Raw genomic sequence first — 15,886 nt, forward strand, 5'->3', positions numbered from 1 at the left:
TAGTCTTTGGCAAGGTTTTCATATATTATCTGCCTGAGTGGAGAAAGTCGAAGTCCAGGTGATCTAAAAATAGTTTCTGTGTAGTTTTCAAAGCAGTACTTTCATTTTTTTCCACAGTAGAAATACTTTCCTAATTACCCTGAATACTGTTAATGCCTTTTATTGTTTCCCGCACATTGACACCTTGATTGATTGTCCTGCTAACCTGGTGAGGAAGATAGGGCATACATTATGCTATCCACTGTGCTTATGAGAAAACTCAGACGTAAAAAATGAGCAAATCGTTAGGCCAAGATCACATAACCCAATAACAAACGGCTGACACTAGGAGGCAGGAGTCTGTCTTTGTTTGGTCTCTCTCAATGATTAGCTTCCTGTCCAATTTAGGTTGTTAATTTAAAAGTATTTCTACCTGGGGTCATACCAGAGCACAGGAAAATATGGAGTCATGGGCTGCTAGTCCCCATTTACTACGTAAATCTGAGCATGGAGGGGTTACTAGCCTTGTTGCTGTGCCCCTACCTTATTTAAAAAAAAATAGTGCTAACAAAGGGCCAGTGAATGGATGATTTCAGCTGGTGACCCCAGTTTCCTAAGCTCTAGTCCCAGCCTTACCCCTCTAAACCATGAAAACAAAGATGGCACCCAAGTCAACTGCAGTTATTTGAATTGCTTTCAGCCAAAGATTTGAAAGCTCAAGACACCAGATCACAAATATTATACAAAGAGAATCCCAACAACACAGGGACCTGGAATGCTAATGTCACCGGAGATGCTCTGAGCTTGCAGATCAAACTATAGTTGGCTGTAATCATACTATAAAGAAGCTCCAATAAAAATAACATGTCTCTACAGCTAGTCAAACCAATCCCTTCACATCGTGGAGAAAAGGCTGCCCCATTCCACTCACTGTCCTCCCAGTACCTGCCTTGCTCTTTCTTCTCTTGATGCTACTTTGGCCCTCCCTCTTTCCTATTCGAATTTTGCCCAGGACTTAAGGTCTACCTAAATCTTCCCATCCCTCTGTGAGATTACTGACTTCCCAAATGCAGCATCTCCTTCCTCTTTGGAGCATCTTATTTAGCCCTGTAGGGAGTTAGTCTCTCTGTGGAGTTGTTAGTCTTGTTGCTCTCACATTGGGGTCACCCACTGGATTAGGAGCTCCTCGAGTGTGAGAATGTGACTCTCGCTTTTTGTGCATCCCCTGCACCCCCCTACCACCACCCCCCGGTGACCAACATGATGCCTCACATCTCTGGGACATGTGCTATACAGTTGCTGGTTATTGATGCCAGATGGGATACAGAATCCCATGTTGCCCAGCTATTCACAGAATGTGTGTCTGTAACCACCCTACTTACAATTTTGAGCATCCCCATTACCCCTGGTGGTAGGGTTGCTGGATTTAGCACATAAAATTATAGGACACCCAGTTAAATTTGAAATTTAGGTAAACAATGATATTATTTTTAGTATAAATATATCCCCTATTTATTTATTTATTTATTTATTTATTTTGCGGTACGCAGGCCTCTCACCGCTGTGGCCTCTCCCGTGCGGAGCACAGGCTCCGGACGCGCAGGCCCAGCAGCCATGGGCCATGGGCCCAGCCGCTCCACGGCACGTGGGATCCTCCCGGACTGGGACACGAACCTGTATCCCCCGCACCAGCAGGCAGACCCCCAACCACTGCACCACCAGGGAAGCCCCCTCCCCTAATTTTTTAAAGTTTAAAATTTAAAAATGTTATCTGACCTGTACTTGCGTGACGCACCTTACTGGCCTCACCTAATCCTGGCCCTGTCAGAGCTTGGCTTTATTTAAAGTTTTGATACTTGTTCAGCATGGATTTTTTGGCATTAATTTTGAGTTTTCAAACTATTGCATTAAACTATTGTTTACCTTGATTCCTGAGTTCTTTGATGACCCCTTACATTTTATACCTGAGGCAAGTGCCTCACTCCTCTCACCCTGGGCCCAGGTCTTCTGTCATCCTCATGGTCTCCTTTGTAAATGGAGATAATGATATGTCACTGGCAGGATGCAATGAGCCCTGTCTGACACAGTATTTATTCAGTAATTATTTTGTGTATTCACACTGTCTTGACTTTTTTTACAATGGAAAGTTCAGTGACCCAGTCTGCTTCTCTCATAGTCACATTTTAAAACAAACTCACAATTGTTCATTTTTCAAGGTAAGTTTTTAATTACTCTCCTATATGGAAAGGGCTTGAGAAATCTATGGTTCCAGAATGATTGTGGTCTAGACCCCCGTAAAAGTGCCCATATTCTGAAGGCAGACATCCTATTTGCAAGGAGGAAACCAAAGAGAAAAGAAACAGCTCTGGCTGCTAAGCTGGTGTCACACCTGACTATGGAGAGCCAGGGAGCTGAAGTCCCACTCGCTATGTGACAGCAGTCCTCGGAAGATTAAGCAGCACATCGTTCTTCTCCATATACTTTTGTTTCCTTTTAGCTAATTGTATGCTGATGTTTCAAAGTTGTAAATATTGGTCACTTTATTTTAAGCTCTTTCTACTTACAAAACTTCAGAGTGTACATCTGAGCGGGTCAGCATTTGAGTTTAGGGAGTGGAAAAATGGTGATGGGGATTTGTAGGTTTTAAATGATTAAAAATATGTACATATGACCTGGCTTTGGCTTTTTCATGAAAAATCCTATAGGATTACACATCGACCATTCATTCAAGAAAAATTGATTAATTAAGCAAGTTGTAGAAAAGAGTGACTGCTTTAAATCTAGGTATATGTAAATCAGTTGTGTGTGTATCAATCAGCCTTATGCATCCAGGATTTTGCCATTGGAAGAGAACATTTAGGAATCTGTCCGATGTTAATTTCCATGGATCCTCGAAACACATTATCCCATGAGGCACAATTTATGACCTGGGATCTCATTTCATCATATACACAAATTACTGCAGAGACCTACTTGGTTTTACAGAGTCTGAGTATGGAGCAAGAATTGGCCTGCCACTAGGACCATAAATAAATAGATCTGTAGGGTGTTTGACTAACATTTAGATAATTTAATAGATTTGACAAAGATATTGAGAACAATTTTCTCCTCAGAGGAAGATAATGCCATCCATAAAGTTATGTAGAGCTTTTTATCCATGGGAATCTTGTTGCTGTTGTGGTTTTAAAAAGATAATGGAGGTTCTGTTTGGTTTGGTTTTAATTGTGTTACTACTGCAATGAAAAAAATAGAAAAACAAAAGGGAAAACAGAAACTAGTCAAACTTCCAAACTTCCACTGAATAATTTATCAAGATTATTACTATTATTATCTTTTGCCTTTGCCTCTGCTTGTTACAGTCATAAGGGAAATTTTCCTCGTGACCTCAAGCTGTGGCTTCCTTATTATCATGTTTAGCATTCCACTGCATGGCAGAACAAAGATTAAAACACTATGTTTTCTAGTAAAACATCTCTTTTGATTTTGATACAGAAGTTACAAAAAAGCTTGTGATATATTGGTATAAAATTCTGAATTCTGATCGTTTACCTTAACTTTCTTTTCTAATTTAGTTTTTATCTCAATCATATTCTATTCAGAAGTGTGCTTACATAATAGAAAAACACAAAACATTTGTGTTTGAAGGCAATAACAAAACATGCTTGTGTTTACTTAATTGCTGAATGTCTGGAGAAGGGAAGAAAACATAGATCTGCATGGAGTTGAATATGGACATACATGTAACCATCTTGAGAATGTATTTATTTCATCAATTTTTACTACAGAGAAAATCAACTTTAGAGACCAAGTTGTATTAGCTGTGTATTGAAGAGAACTTTTTTTTTTTTTTTTTTTTGTGGTATGCGGGCCTCTCACTGTCGCGGCCTCTCCCATTGTGGCGGAGCACAGGCTCCGGATGTGCAGGCTCAGCGGCCATGGCTCACGGACCCAGCCTCTCCACGGCACGTGGGATCTTCCAGGACTGGGGCATGAACCTGTGTCCCCTGCATCGGCAGGCGGACTCTCAACCACTGCGCCACCAGGGAAGCCCGAAGAGAATCATTTTTAAAAAATGGCTTGAACTCTACAACTCAAGTGTGTTTCTGAATTTTTTTAACCTTTAATGTCACTAACATTGAATTTTTCTAAATCGGAAATTATTTCTCTTTTCTTAATAGACTGGAAGAAAAGAAAAAGGAGATCCTCTAAACATTGCAATTGATAAGATGACCAAGAAAACAAGGGATCTAAGGAGACAGGTACTGTTTTTGTTTTTATTTTAAGTTCATGGTACTTAGTGGTGGTTTACTGAGAATGTCCTTTTTCAGGGTGCTGTGTTAGAGCTGATGTTCAGCTCGCTATTCTTTATAACATCTACATATACACAGAAACTTTTCATCAACAACTTAGAGTCTGCTGAACAGAGAGAAGTGACAGGTGCAAAGGGTGTGGTGATGAAAATAATCCCTGAGGTGAGGGAAGGTGGGGGAGAGCCCTCTCACTGGCCAGATGCAATCTTCCCAGGTGGAGAGGTGATGCATTCTTTGCCTTCTTCATCTGGTTTTCAGTTTTTCAGACCCAGGTGTGTAAAGAACCAGCCTCTGATTTCTTCTGGGTCTTAAACTCCCAAGACAATCAGTGAATAAACAAGAATGCCAATGGTTAATGAGAAACACAACTCTTAATCTGATGGGCTACCCAGTGTATTTCCTCAAGGATATAAATCTAGGGGAAAATTTGCTTATCAGATGGTTGTTTGGGAAGCAGGGAACCAAAGCAAGGAAAGGCAGTTGGATGATGTAAATGGCTAATGGCATCATTTGTCTGAAGGGTCCATGTTGGGGGAGGGGTGAGAAATCTCTAGTCAGGGCCCCTTTTCATCTTGAAAGTGCTACATGAACACTAGTACATGTTGTCTCTAAGACAGTAAGTCTTATTTTATATGTTGCCGTGGTGAGCTTCACTGTTTTCTGTCTCTTCTCTAGAAGAGACAATACCATCCATTAAGTTCCCAAAGAATTCCTTCATGATTTCTGCCTGAGAGGCATCCTGTCTCCTGCTGGTAGCTTTTGCATATATCCATCTCATTAAGTGTTGATTGTGTTGGTCATCTGGAACCAACCACAGCTCTGGGGTAACACCTGCTTTACTTTCTCCATCTGGAAAAGCTGGACTGGCAGGGATGCATCGTCTAGCACTCAGTCCTGCAGTTTGTCAAGTACAGACAAGATTAGCAAGGTGCCTGGGCAAGAATAGCCAAGGAGCATCTTAAAAAATGTTTGAATGAGAGGAAAACATCACTGCTGGGGAGCTTCTGAGCTCTCTTCAGGATGTCACCAGAAGGTATAGACACACTTGAGCTAATGTCCTCTAGAAGATACCACAATTAGTTCTGGGATATGAAGACTCTAGTTTGCCCAGCTAACAAGCCCTTTTGGGGAAAGCATTTTCTTTTTATTTTACCTTGAAAAAGGGAGAATAAAACATTGCATTCTTAGGCATTATTAGGTAATACCCAAAGAGCTGTACGGCCAGGTCTGCTTCTCCTTGCCCTCTTAGACCATCTTTCCATACAAAGCCCCCATATGATATGAAATGATACTGCTAGTAGGAATTGGGATTGGGGTTGGTGGAAAACAGTGACTCAGGTGTCTGGAGCTCAGGGTTTTACTTCTAGCTCTGCCACTAAACTGTCTGTACGACTGTGGATCCTTCATCTCTTGGTCTCCTTCTCCTATTTGTAAAAGTAAGAAGACAAACTGGATCTGTAAGCTATCTTTGAATGAGTCCATTTATTTTCTCTGCCAGAGGTCCTAATGCCAGATAACTGCTGGTTTTAAAAGCAGTGGGAGGGCAACAGGCATCTCCTCTAAGGTTTGCCTTTGGCTAGATTGTCAACGAGGCAAAATCCATGAAACGAGTCTTCCCTCCCCCTCTAGGTCTTAGTAGAGACCATTCTTTTACATTCTGGAGCCAATACCCTTAAGTTCTCTGCACTCGTGGACCTATCATCGGAATTTTTTTCTCTCATTAGGAAGGAATGGATAAAGTAGTTTTCACCTTGGTGTTACAATTATCAATAAAGTGTCGACTCTTTTAGCTGCGGACAGTGGTGAAATTTGAAGGTGGATTCATTGTGGAATTTTAAAGCTTTGGTGACAAGATCCTTGGGGAGTTTCTTTTAGGGTGGCAGTAGAAGGAATATGTCATCCCCTCAAATCATTCCATGTATAAGATTTTTTTTTTCTGCTCACCTTTCCCAAAGATTGAGAGGAATAAGGGTAAAAGAAAGTTGTTTTATGATATTCAGATCCAACAGTTATGGCATAATTTCACACCACATCCCTGAATTTGGTTCAAACATCCTTCTCTTCCCCAGTATGCCTTTCTAGAACTAAGATGGTCCTCGTCTGTCAGTTCCATCCCTATCTATATGTTGGAATATTTTAATCTGTTTTTTCCCATTTCTTCTGTTTCCCCATGTACACCTGTACTGGTACAAAAGCTTCTCTGAGCTAAACAGAAGCTACCTAGCATTTCTGCAGATGGAACATGCAAGGAGTCTGATTAGCTTGGCTCAGGTGAATCTTCAGTTTAGAGTTAGGTAGCTAGTTAATTGGATTAAAAAAGTTTTATCTGAGTTTCTGATAGCAGTTATGTGGTGGCCCAGTGAATGCTAGTGGTTCAAATAAATGAAAACTGAAACACTTTCTGTTCCTTCAATTACAGACAGGCCTTTGTTAGAAAACATTCAAAATGAAAACCCTCAGCTATCTGGCTCCACTTCCCCGTACACCTATACTTCTTTATACAATATTTAGAGAAATTAAGTCACATAGGGAAAAAAGCCGAAATCAAAGAAAAATATTTCTAGTGACTTTCATAAGTTCCCACTCTTTCCACCTCCTCCCTCTTCCTCATAGCCCTAAGGTTGGGCAGTGTTCTTCAGAAGGTGACCCTGGAGTCTTGCAAAGCTGTAGTCACCAAATTAAAAAATAAAGTCAATTATGATTATTATTTTGAACTTGCCTAATGAAAGTGGAGTTACATTTGTAAACACGTGAAAACAAATCAAGTAATTGAATAAAAAGGATTTCTGTTTAAGTAGAATTTTAAACCAAGTAGAAGTCCATTTTTTTCAGGCAGTATGTCCCAAGGAACTGGGGAGTCATAAATTGTGAAAAAGTTTGCAGGAACCCAAGGGCGTTATTTCAACTGATTGGCATGGATCCATCTTGCCAATTAAACCCATGAGAGTGGGCAGTGGTAGAACAGAATCCTTTTAAGAGTATTTTGTTTGGAATTAAAAATGGATTTAGGGGAACATCACTGCCAGCTTTAAGCATTATGTTTTAATTTTAGAGCTGTGGGCACAGTATGCCCCATGTCTGAGCTACTGTCACTGCTGTGATTCTGGAATCAGCCCATTATAAGAAAAAAAGCTTTTGGCCGAGTCTCTGCCTGAGCACCTAGTAGCCCACGCAGTCTATCCATCCCTTAGAGAGGGCCCAGTTGGTGTCTGCCAGCTGTTCCTTGATGTCCTCCTTCTATGTACCACCTGTGAACTATTCTAGGCATGGTCTCGATTTTCCTTAAGCTTACAGTGACGCTGGTTTATCCTGATTATTATTTTGGTCCTTGTATTAGTCTTTTTTCCTCTCCCATTGCGGAGCACAGGCTCCGGACACACAGGCTCAGCGGCCATGGCCCACGGGCCCAGGCGCTCCGTGGCACGTGGGATCTTCCCGGACCGGGGCACGAACCCATGTCCCCTGCATCGGCAGGCGGACTCTCAACCACTGCGCCACCAGGGAAGTCCAGTATTAGTCTTTTTTTTCCCCCAAGTTGATAAGCAAATCAGGACCCAGATGTTTTCCTATGAGAAGCTAATAAATAGTAATCATAACATGTTAGTGTGTTGCTAAACTTAGCAACTCTCTCTCATTCCCCAGACCAATCAATGGACTAATTCTTATTCCTTCACCCTTAATAGCCATCATAATAATTCCAGCAATGAGATTCAGTGTGTCAACTTGACAAAAGTGTCAATTTTGCTATCACAGTCAAAACATTTTCAAAAGACAACAAAACCATGTATAGAATGCTTTTACATTGGGATGCATACTTAATAGAATGGATTATATAACAAAGGATTACAAACAAACAAGCAAAACATGCCACTGGGTGGCACATATAAGGTTGATGTACCAAGATCCTGCCTCCAGATAGGACTACAGAAAAAGCTTCCAAGATTAGTAAGAAATAATTACAGCTGAAGATTCCTCAGCTGTCCCCTTTGTGACCCAATTCCGTATATAAGAACTGTGGCTAAAGGTGGGTAGTCATCAGCGAGACCTTGTCAAATCACTGTCCACAAAATGTAAACTAAAACATAGCTGACATATATTGAGTCCTTACAAGGTGCCAGGCACTGTTCTAAGTTCTCTCTACAAATGGACCCCATTTAATCCTCATGCCAGCTCTGTGAGATAGAAAGTATTGTTACCATGTCCATTTTACAGATGGGGACATGAAGCCAAGTAATGCACCCACGGCCGTGCAAAGTATGGATTCACGGAGGTCCCAGTCCAGGCAGTCCGGCTGTGGGGTCTTGGCTCATAATCATTCCCCACCCTGCCAATCCATAGACCCAATGGATACAGTTGGCTCACCCATATACTAATCTCCTTTGGGAGAGGCAGTTGGGGAAGAAGGAGGGTTCATGTAATATACAGAGGTGCTTTGTGGTTTTCAACAGCACCTTACCACCATGGGGTTGGGGATGGTTGACATGTATGTACTTCAGACAGAAAAAACGTCTGTGGTGCATGTCAAAAATAGGGTTCTTGTTTATGGTAGGATATCATCTCTCAGGCCTCCAGCTGTTATGGTCTACTGGAACCTTTTTTTAACAAGTGCTATTATGTTTAGGTAGCTGGCTTCTCAAAGCATGAATTATAGACTTTCCAAAACATTTACAGAAAAAAGGGAATTTTAAAGCATTCAATTCTTTTTCTCACATCTGCTGATGGGGCCAATTATTTTTAGATTCATTGTAAGAAAACATTTTTAAATCATTTATTTCCAGACTTGAAGCTGGTTTCCTCATAAGGATATGAAGCTATCTATATGGCTACAATTTAAAAATTATGAAATAAAATATTGATTTCCTCCAAATGTTAAGGTTTGTGTTCTTCACATTGAAAACCTATGTCAGAGCTAACAATTCCTGGTCAGATTACCCCTAGGTCAGATTGCCGTGATGCTGTAGAAATGTAGAGACCAGAAAATGATCATACAGCAATTGGGGTTTAAAATACAGACCATAAGCAACTCTGGGACAGCTGAACACAAATGTCATCAGAAACACCAAAATCAGAATCAAAAAGGTCAGAAGAAGAAGAGCAGAGGTAGAAGAGAGCTCAAGAGCACTCTGAAAGGCAATCTTTGGACAAGCCCCCTGATCACGGTTGTATATTCAAGCTACCTCTACCTTAGGAAATTCCTGTTACAGCAGTCCTGAATGTCAGGCCACCACATACTTATTTATCTCCTGGAAAACACTCATTAGGCCAAATTCAAGGGACATGATTTTATCATTGCCAATAGTTCTTAAAATATCACTCTTTCCTTTCCAAGCTCTTTCCTTACAAAGACACTATTCAAATCATGGAGTAGTTTAATTGATTCCTGTGAGCCAGCATGTGGTCGATGGTTCACACATGAACACAAGCTTGTGGAGGATGCCAAGCTTGACCTCTCTCTCACTAGTGAGTCTAGGTCACAGAAGGAGTCCAGTAGCTTGATCAATATTGATTAATCAAATAACACGCCGTACTGAGCAGAGGGCTCTGTAACACACGTATGAACAGGAAACCGTCAGCCCCAGAAGTCAAGGAAAAGTGGGATGGGGAAGGATACATAGCAATGTCTGAGTCTCAAGAGAATGTCTGAGACATTCAAGAGAATGTCTGCTTTTGGTCCTGTCTCTGACACCTCCTGTCCTAGGCAATGAGAATGCCACGTAGAATCTTGATTCTGACACTGGAAGATCCAATATAGGATTAGAAAAAAATTCTATCATATTTTCCAGGATGAAACTCCTAAGCAGGAAAATTTGGAAGATTTTCAAAGGTGATGATTCAAACAGCAAGGATTTTTTTTTTTTTGAATGTCCTTTCAGCTTACCCAAACATTTCAGAACATCCATCTAAAGTGCAGTCATTTAGTTCAGCTGATTCCACCTCCTATCTGTGTTTCGAGTGCATTCCTTCCTCTCCACTGCCATTGGCACTGCTTAATTGCTTTTCACAAAAAGGATGGTCACAGCCTCATAACCAGTGCCTTGATCCCAGGCTCCCTGCCTTCAGCGCACTATAGCTCCAGCAGTCTCTTAGACCAGTATTAGCACATCTTCATGACTTTGCACTTGATATTACTTCTACCTGGAATGACCCCTTCCACTCCTTTTAATTTTTTTCTTCCAGGAAAATTAACAATTTTTCCAAATGCCCTCCCTCCCTCCTTTTTTTTTTCATTTTAGGAAAATTCACAATTTTTCCTACAAGGCTTAGCTTAAATGTCACCTTATCATCACAACTTTATCCAATTTTTATAAACAGGCAATCCCACTACTCGGCATATACCCTGAGAAAACCAAAATTCAAAAAGAGTCATCTACCAAAATGTTCATTGCAGCTCTATTTACAATAGCCCGGAGATGGAAACAATCTAAATGCCCATCATCAGATGAATGGATAAAGAAGATGTGGCACATATATACAATGGAATATTACTCAGCCATAAAAAGAAATGAAATTGAGCTATTTGTAATGAGGTGGATAGACCTAGAGTCTGTCATACAGAGTGAAGTAAGTCAGAAAGAGAGAGACAAATACCATATGCTAACACATATATATGGAATTTAAGAAAAAAAATGTCATGAAGCACCTAGGGGTAAGACAGGAATAAAGACACAGACCTACTGGAGAACGGACTTGAGGATATGGGGAGGGGGGAGGGTAAGCAGTGACAGAGCAAGAGAGAGGCATGGACATATATACACTACCAAACGTAAGGTAGATAGCTAGTGGGAAGCAGCCGCATAGCATAGGGAGATCAGCTCCGTGCTTTGTGACCTCCTGGAGGGGTGGGATGGGGAGGGTGGGAGAGAGGGAGACGTAAGAGGGAGGAGATATGGGAACATGTGTATATGTATGGCTGATTCACTTTGTTGTAAAGCAGAAACTAACACACCATTGTAAAGCAATTATACCCCAATAAAGATGCTTAAAAAAAAAAAAAAAAAAAACAGGGTTTATTCAGTAGGCTCCTAAAGCATTTTAAAATAGCTTTATTGTGACACTCTTTGCAGTCTATTTAAGTTGTTTATGTGCTTTTGCTTGTGCCTGTGTCCTGATATTCTTTGTTTCCTCAAGGCATATCTTAGTGCCCCAAATAAAGTAAGCTGCTACCACACAGGTGTGGAAAGGATGAAGAATCCTCTGTATGCAGCTATCCTACCCCAAAATATCCCAATCACCAACTTCCCTCTGTTCTAAGCTCTCATGTCTTTGCTTCTGTTGTTTTAAGAACAAGATTTGTTAGCTTAAAAAGTCCATTTTTACAGTGATAATAACAACTTTTTCCATGTTAAGAGAGAGCTTCTATGCTTTAACCCAGATGTCTCCTGCTGCTGGGCTGGCTTTAGAAAAGTCAGCTCAAGAACCTGTCAAAATGCAGATACAGGTATCCCACGCTTTCTGAAAGTCCATTTTATGCCATTTTGCTTTTATGAAATACCTACATTAGTTCTTGTTTTTGCTAACTGAAAGAAATCTGGAGGATTTTTGCTTTTACAAAAGAAAAAAAAAAAAAAAAGGTGAAACGCAAAACTCTGTCCAGTATTTTGCAGCCAGCTCTTGTACAGGCCGTGGGCACCGCGAGTAGCAAGAGTGGCGCCACCAAGCCCCTTCTCCGGGAACTACACTCGGCATTCAGCTGCCATAGCTTTGAACTGTGTTTATAAGCATCTGTGTTTTATCTTGATTTATTTTGTGAATCCATTGGCAAGATGCATCATAAGGTAGTTGCTTCTTCGGTTTACAGCATTTCGGCTTACAAAAGGTTTCATAGGAATGCTGTACTTTCAGATAGCGGGAGAAACCTGTATATGGCTCCATCTTGAGAGATTTCTGATTTCAGGTACAGATGGTGGTAACTTAAACTCTGTATCATGATAAGCTTTCTAGGTAATTGTGATGTTCTGGCAGGTTTGAATTCCACTGCCTTTGTTTCTGATGGTGGGAACTTTTAGATCTCATTACAGTCCTTTGGAGGATTTACTTGAGGATTCCGGAAGTCCTCCAAGTTCTCTCCAATCCATTTGGCATCTTCTAGACCTCACCACTTCACAGATACAATACTTGTTTTGAGGGAGGGAGAATCCAAGCTTGAGCCTCTTCTCTCCATGGGCCAAGATTAGAAATGGATGGTTTAACTGTTCACTGTGCTGTGTTGAAGGGTTTGGCAAGATCTGTGCTTTCTGGAGCAGGGCCAAGTGGAGGTGAAGGGGAATGAGGCAGTAGCCTACGGCATATAATTTTAGAGGGAGCCAAAAAACTGAGTAATCAAGATAAATAATATTTTCTGCAGTATTTTAGAAAATTGAAATTAATGCAAAAAAATTCATGATGAGCATCTTATCAACATTGTAAATAAAGACAGGATCAGTAGCAAGGCAGTGCTGAGCTATACTGAAGCCTGAAGCAAAAGAAAAAACCAGCAATACTGATCCTGTTTTTATTTACAGCATTGCTATTTTGTTTATGATGGTGACTCTGCTTAGTCTTGGCTCTGCTCCAGAGCTTCTATTTCTTAATGTCTTTACTGCACCTGCTATATGAGAGAGTTTGCCCCCAAAGTCTCAATGTCACGCAGTTTTCTTTTTTCTCCTACATTAGTGGCAAAAGGGCTGACTTTTAAATTTTGTGATGAGATGACACCTTGGACTCCAGATTTGAAGACCTGTTTGAATTGTGGTGTCTTTTAGGTTGTCTTGCTACAAATGCATTTCTTTCTGTTTATCACAGTGGTAAGAGCTTTTTTATGGCACTCTGAAGTGCTTCAGAGAAAATGGAGAGCATTTTAATACTGCTGATTTACTCTTTCAGGTCTACAGTAATTTCCTTACTGCCTCATTATAAGGCTTGGCTTAATTTACTCTACACATAATGTTTACTGATGCACATATGGTGCCACATTTCAGGAAACTGTACCCAGAACAGGTATTTTTGTCAGGCTGGAGCATGGAAAATTTCCTTCAGATACAGAAAAAAAAAGGTAAGAAATTTAATCATTTCAGCAAAGAATGTCCTCCAACGAGAGGGAGAAAAATCACACCCATCTTTAACTTCAGAAAGAAGGATACAGTCTCTCATTTTTTTTTTTATTGGAGTATAGTTGCTTTACAATATTGTATTAGTTTATACTGTACGGCAAAGTGAATCAGCTATATGTATACATATATCCCCTTGTGTTTGGACTTCTTTCTCATTTATGTCACCACAGATCTTTGAGTAGAGTTCTCTGTGATATACAGTAGCTTCTCATTACTTACCTATTTTATACACGGTATCAATTGTGTATATATGTCAATCCCAGTCTCCCAATTCATCCCGCACCCCCCTTTCCCCCTTGGTATCCATATGTTTGTTCTCTACGTCTATGTCTCTATTTCTGCTTTGTAAATAAGGTCGTCTATACCAATTTTTTCAGATTCCACATATATGCATTAATATACGATGGATACAGTCTGTTTAAATGCTGATTTTAAAAGCTGAATAATGATTATATGTGTATAAAGATTTGCAGTTACCCCTAAAATCAGAGGGGGGATAGGAGTGGGGAAAAAGGAGAGGTAGGAAAAGAAAGGAATAATATCTTCTGAGCTTATTTCTCAACCAGCTTTGAAAAAAGAGAGATGGATTCAGTGGTCATGGACTCATAAACTCTTTGAAGTAGAAGGGACCTCTAAGGTCTTTTCTCAGGGCAAAAGGTCTTTCTTCAGCATCCTTAATACCACCTGAAACAGCCTCTGCTTTAGATATGGGAGCTTATCCCTTTACCCAGCATCTGGTACCATTACTGGGCAATTTTAGTAGCAAGGAAATTGAGTTAAGATCAGTGATTTTGTAATTATCAACCATTGATGTTGGTTTTGTGCTGCAAAACTGATTTTTTTTCCTACTTTGTCTAAGTTTAAGGCCCAGATAAAAGCTTCAGTAAAGAACTCTATTTAGAGTTTCAAAGACCTACAAATAGTGATTATTATTGCATATGAATTCATGGCTTCACAACCACTTGGCTTGCCTTTCCATAACTCTGAATGCTAAGAGTGGTTAGGCTTAGGAACCGAGCAGCTGCTGCTGTCTTGTCATTGAAAGCTGAAATAGCCAACTCTCTTAATCATCTGATCCATTGTTTCTATTTGTATCTGGTTATGTATGAAGGTCAAAAAAGCAAAGCTGAAACCCACTGAAACTGTTGGACATTTGCTTAACAAGTGTCTATTCTCTCCTTGACACGTTATCTACAATCTGATTCTACAATCTATTATTATCAAAAGATTTTATTTTTACAGAGTTGCATTTTGAAGCTGTGACAGTGAAGTTACATTTATTACTGATATAAAGCTGGTAAGTTAGTGAACCCAAGTGGGAGGATTCTGAAGCCTGTCCTTTTAATGACTGTAGTTGTTAAAGTTGATACACTTTGATCTTAATTTATAGTTTTTATTAAAATTCCATTAATGGGAAGGTTATAAGGTAAATATCAATTAATAATGTCTTGAGATCCCCAATAATAATCAAAATAATAGCTTTCCTCTTTAATATCATCATTTTTTTTCTTCCTTAAATCATCCATACCTGTGGCCAGCCCTGTGCAAGACACTGCACCATGAATGAGATTTTGAAAATTATTTTCCTAATTAATCACAGGGGAGAAAAGTAAAGGACTTTCATTTTAGCTGGGGTGCGGGATAGCTGATTAAATGCAAATCGAGAGACTAGCTGACCTGCCTGGTATATTCAGTAAGAAGGAGATGAATGGATTGTGCCCCAGTGTTCTAGGGTTAGAGAGGAACGATTTGTCTTGAGGGCTCTGGTGATAAGAGGAGATTTTCCATCTGATCCAACCATAAGTGCTTGTCAGAAGTTTGGGTGAATAACCAGTCTCAGTACCTCCTCTCTCATTCCACAATTTCTTGGTTTTTCATGAGTACATCAATCCTGTTAACTCTTAAGGGCAGTACGTCTATACCTTTATTTGATTCCTTCAATTTCAGTGAAGATCAAGCTGCCTTTAAGTAGCTGCAGTCGGAATTGCAGCTGCATGAAGGGGGTGACAGAGAAGTTGAAGAGCACCTTTGGTCAAGGCGAGCTGGGAGGTCCATGCAGGCTAACATGGGCGAGGGAGGGCTCAGAGTCACAGGATCAGGAAGAAGGCAGCACTAGTGAACCATGCCGACTGAGCAGATTTCCCTCAGCCCCTCCTTTGAAATCTGAAGGCTTAGATCAATGTGACCCTGAGGTTGTAGCCATAGATGCCGTAATAACCAAGTGAAAGTAGATCACTTGTGACTTTCATTGTGTCTGTAAATTACCATAGCAACCAGCTTGTCTGTTGCTCTTTGGGTGCATTCTCTGTGTATTTGTCCAGTCTGTGGAAGTACTCTCAATATGTTTGCCAAATTAGGAGGCAATATCAGGATTTGGAGTCCAGTCCAGGTCAGAACACCTACTGAGGTAATGAGCAGGCTGGGCAACCCAACCAGATATGCTCCTAGTTCACAGAATTTTTAGGAAAAGTCAACAACTCCTGCTTTTACAGCTAACCATTCCTCTGT

The 15,886-nt window shown here is 40.4% G+C and overlaps 1 protein-coding gene across 4 annotated transcripts in view; it reads left to right on the plus strand.

Annotated features, from left to right (window-relative positions):
• CTNNA2 (catenin alpha 2) overlaps positions 1-15,886 on the plus strand; it is a gene marked incomplete at both ends in the record, with an annotated part of 1,036,807 nt that overhangs the window by 775,101 nt on the left and 245,820 nt on the right. For all 4 annotated transcript variants that reach the window (XM_082672515.1, XM_082672516.1, XM_082672517.1 and 1 more), the window contains one exon: positions 4,158-4,238. In XM_082672515.1, coding sequence (XP_082528641.1) covers positions 4,158-4,238 — 81 coding nt within the window. The remainder of the gene's footprint in view (positions 1-4,157; positions 4,239-15,886) is intronic.

This window comes from Grampus griseus (genome assembly GCF_964374135.1).
Source record: "Grampus griseus genome assembly, chromosome: 15".
Taxonomy (NCBI): Eukaryota; Metazoa; Chordata; class Mammalia; order Artiodactyla; family Delphinidae; genus Grampus; species Grampus griseus.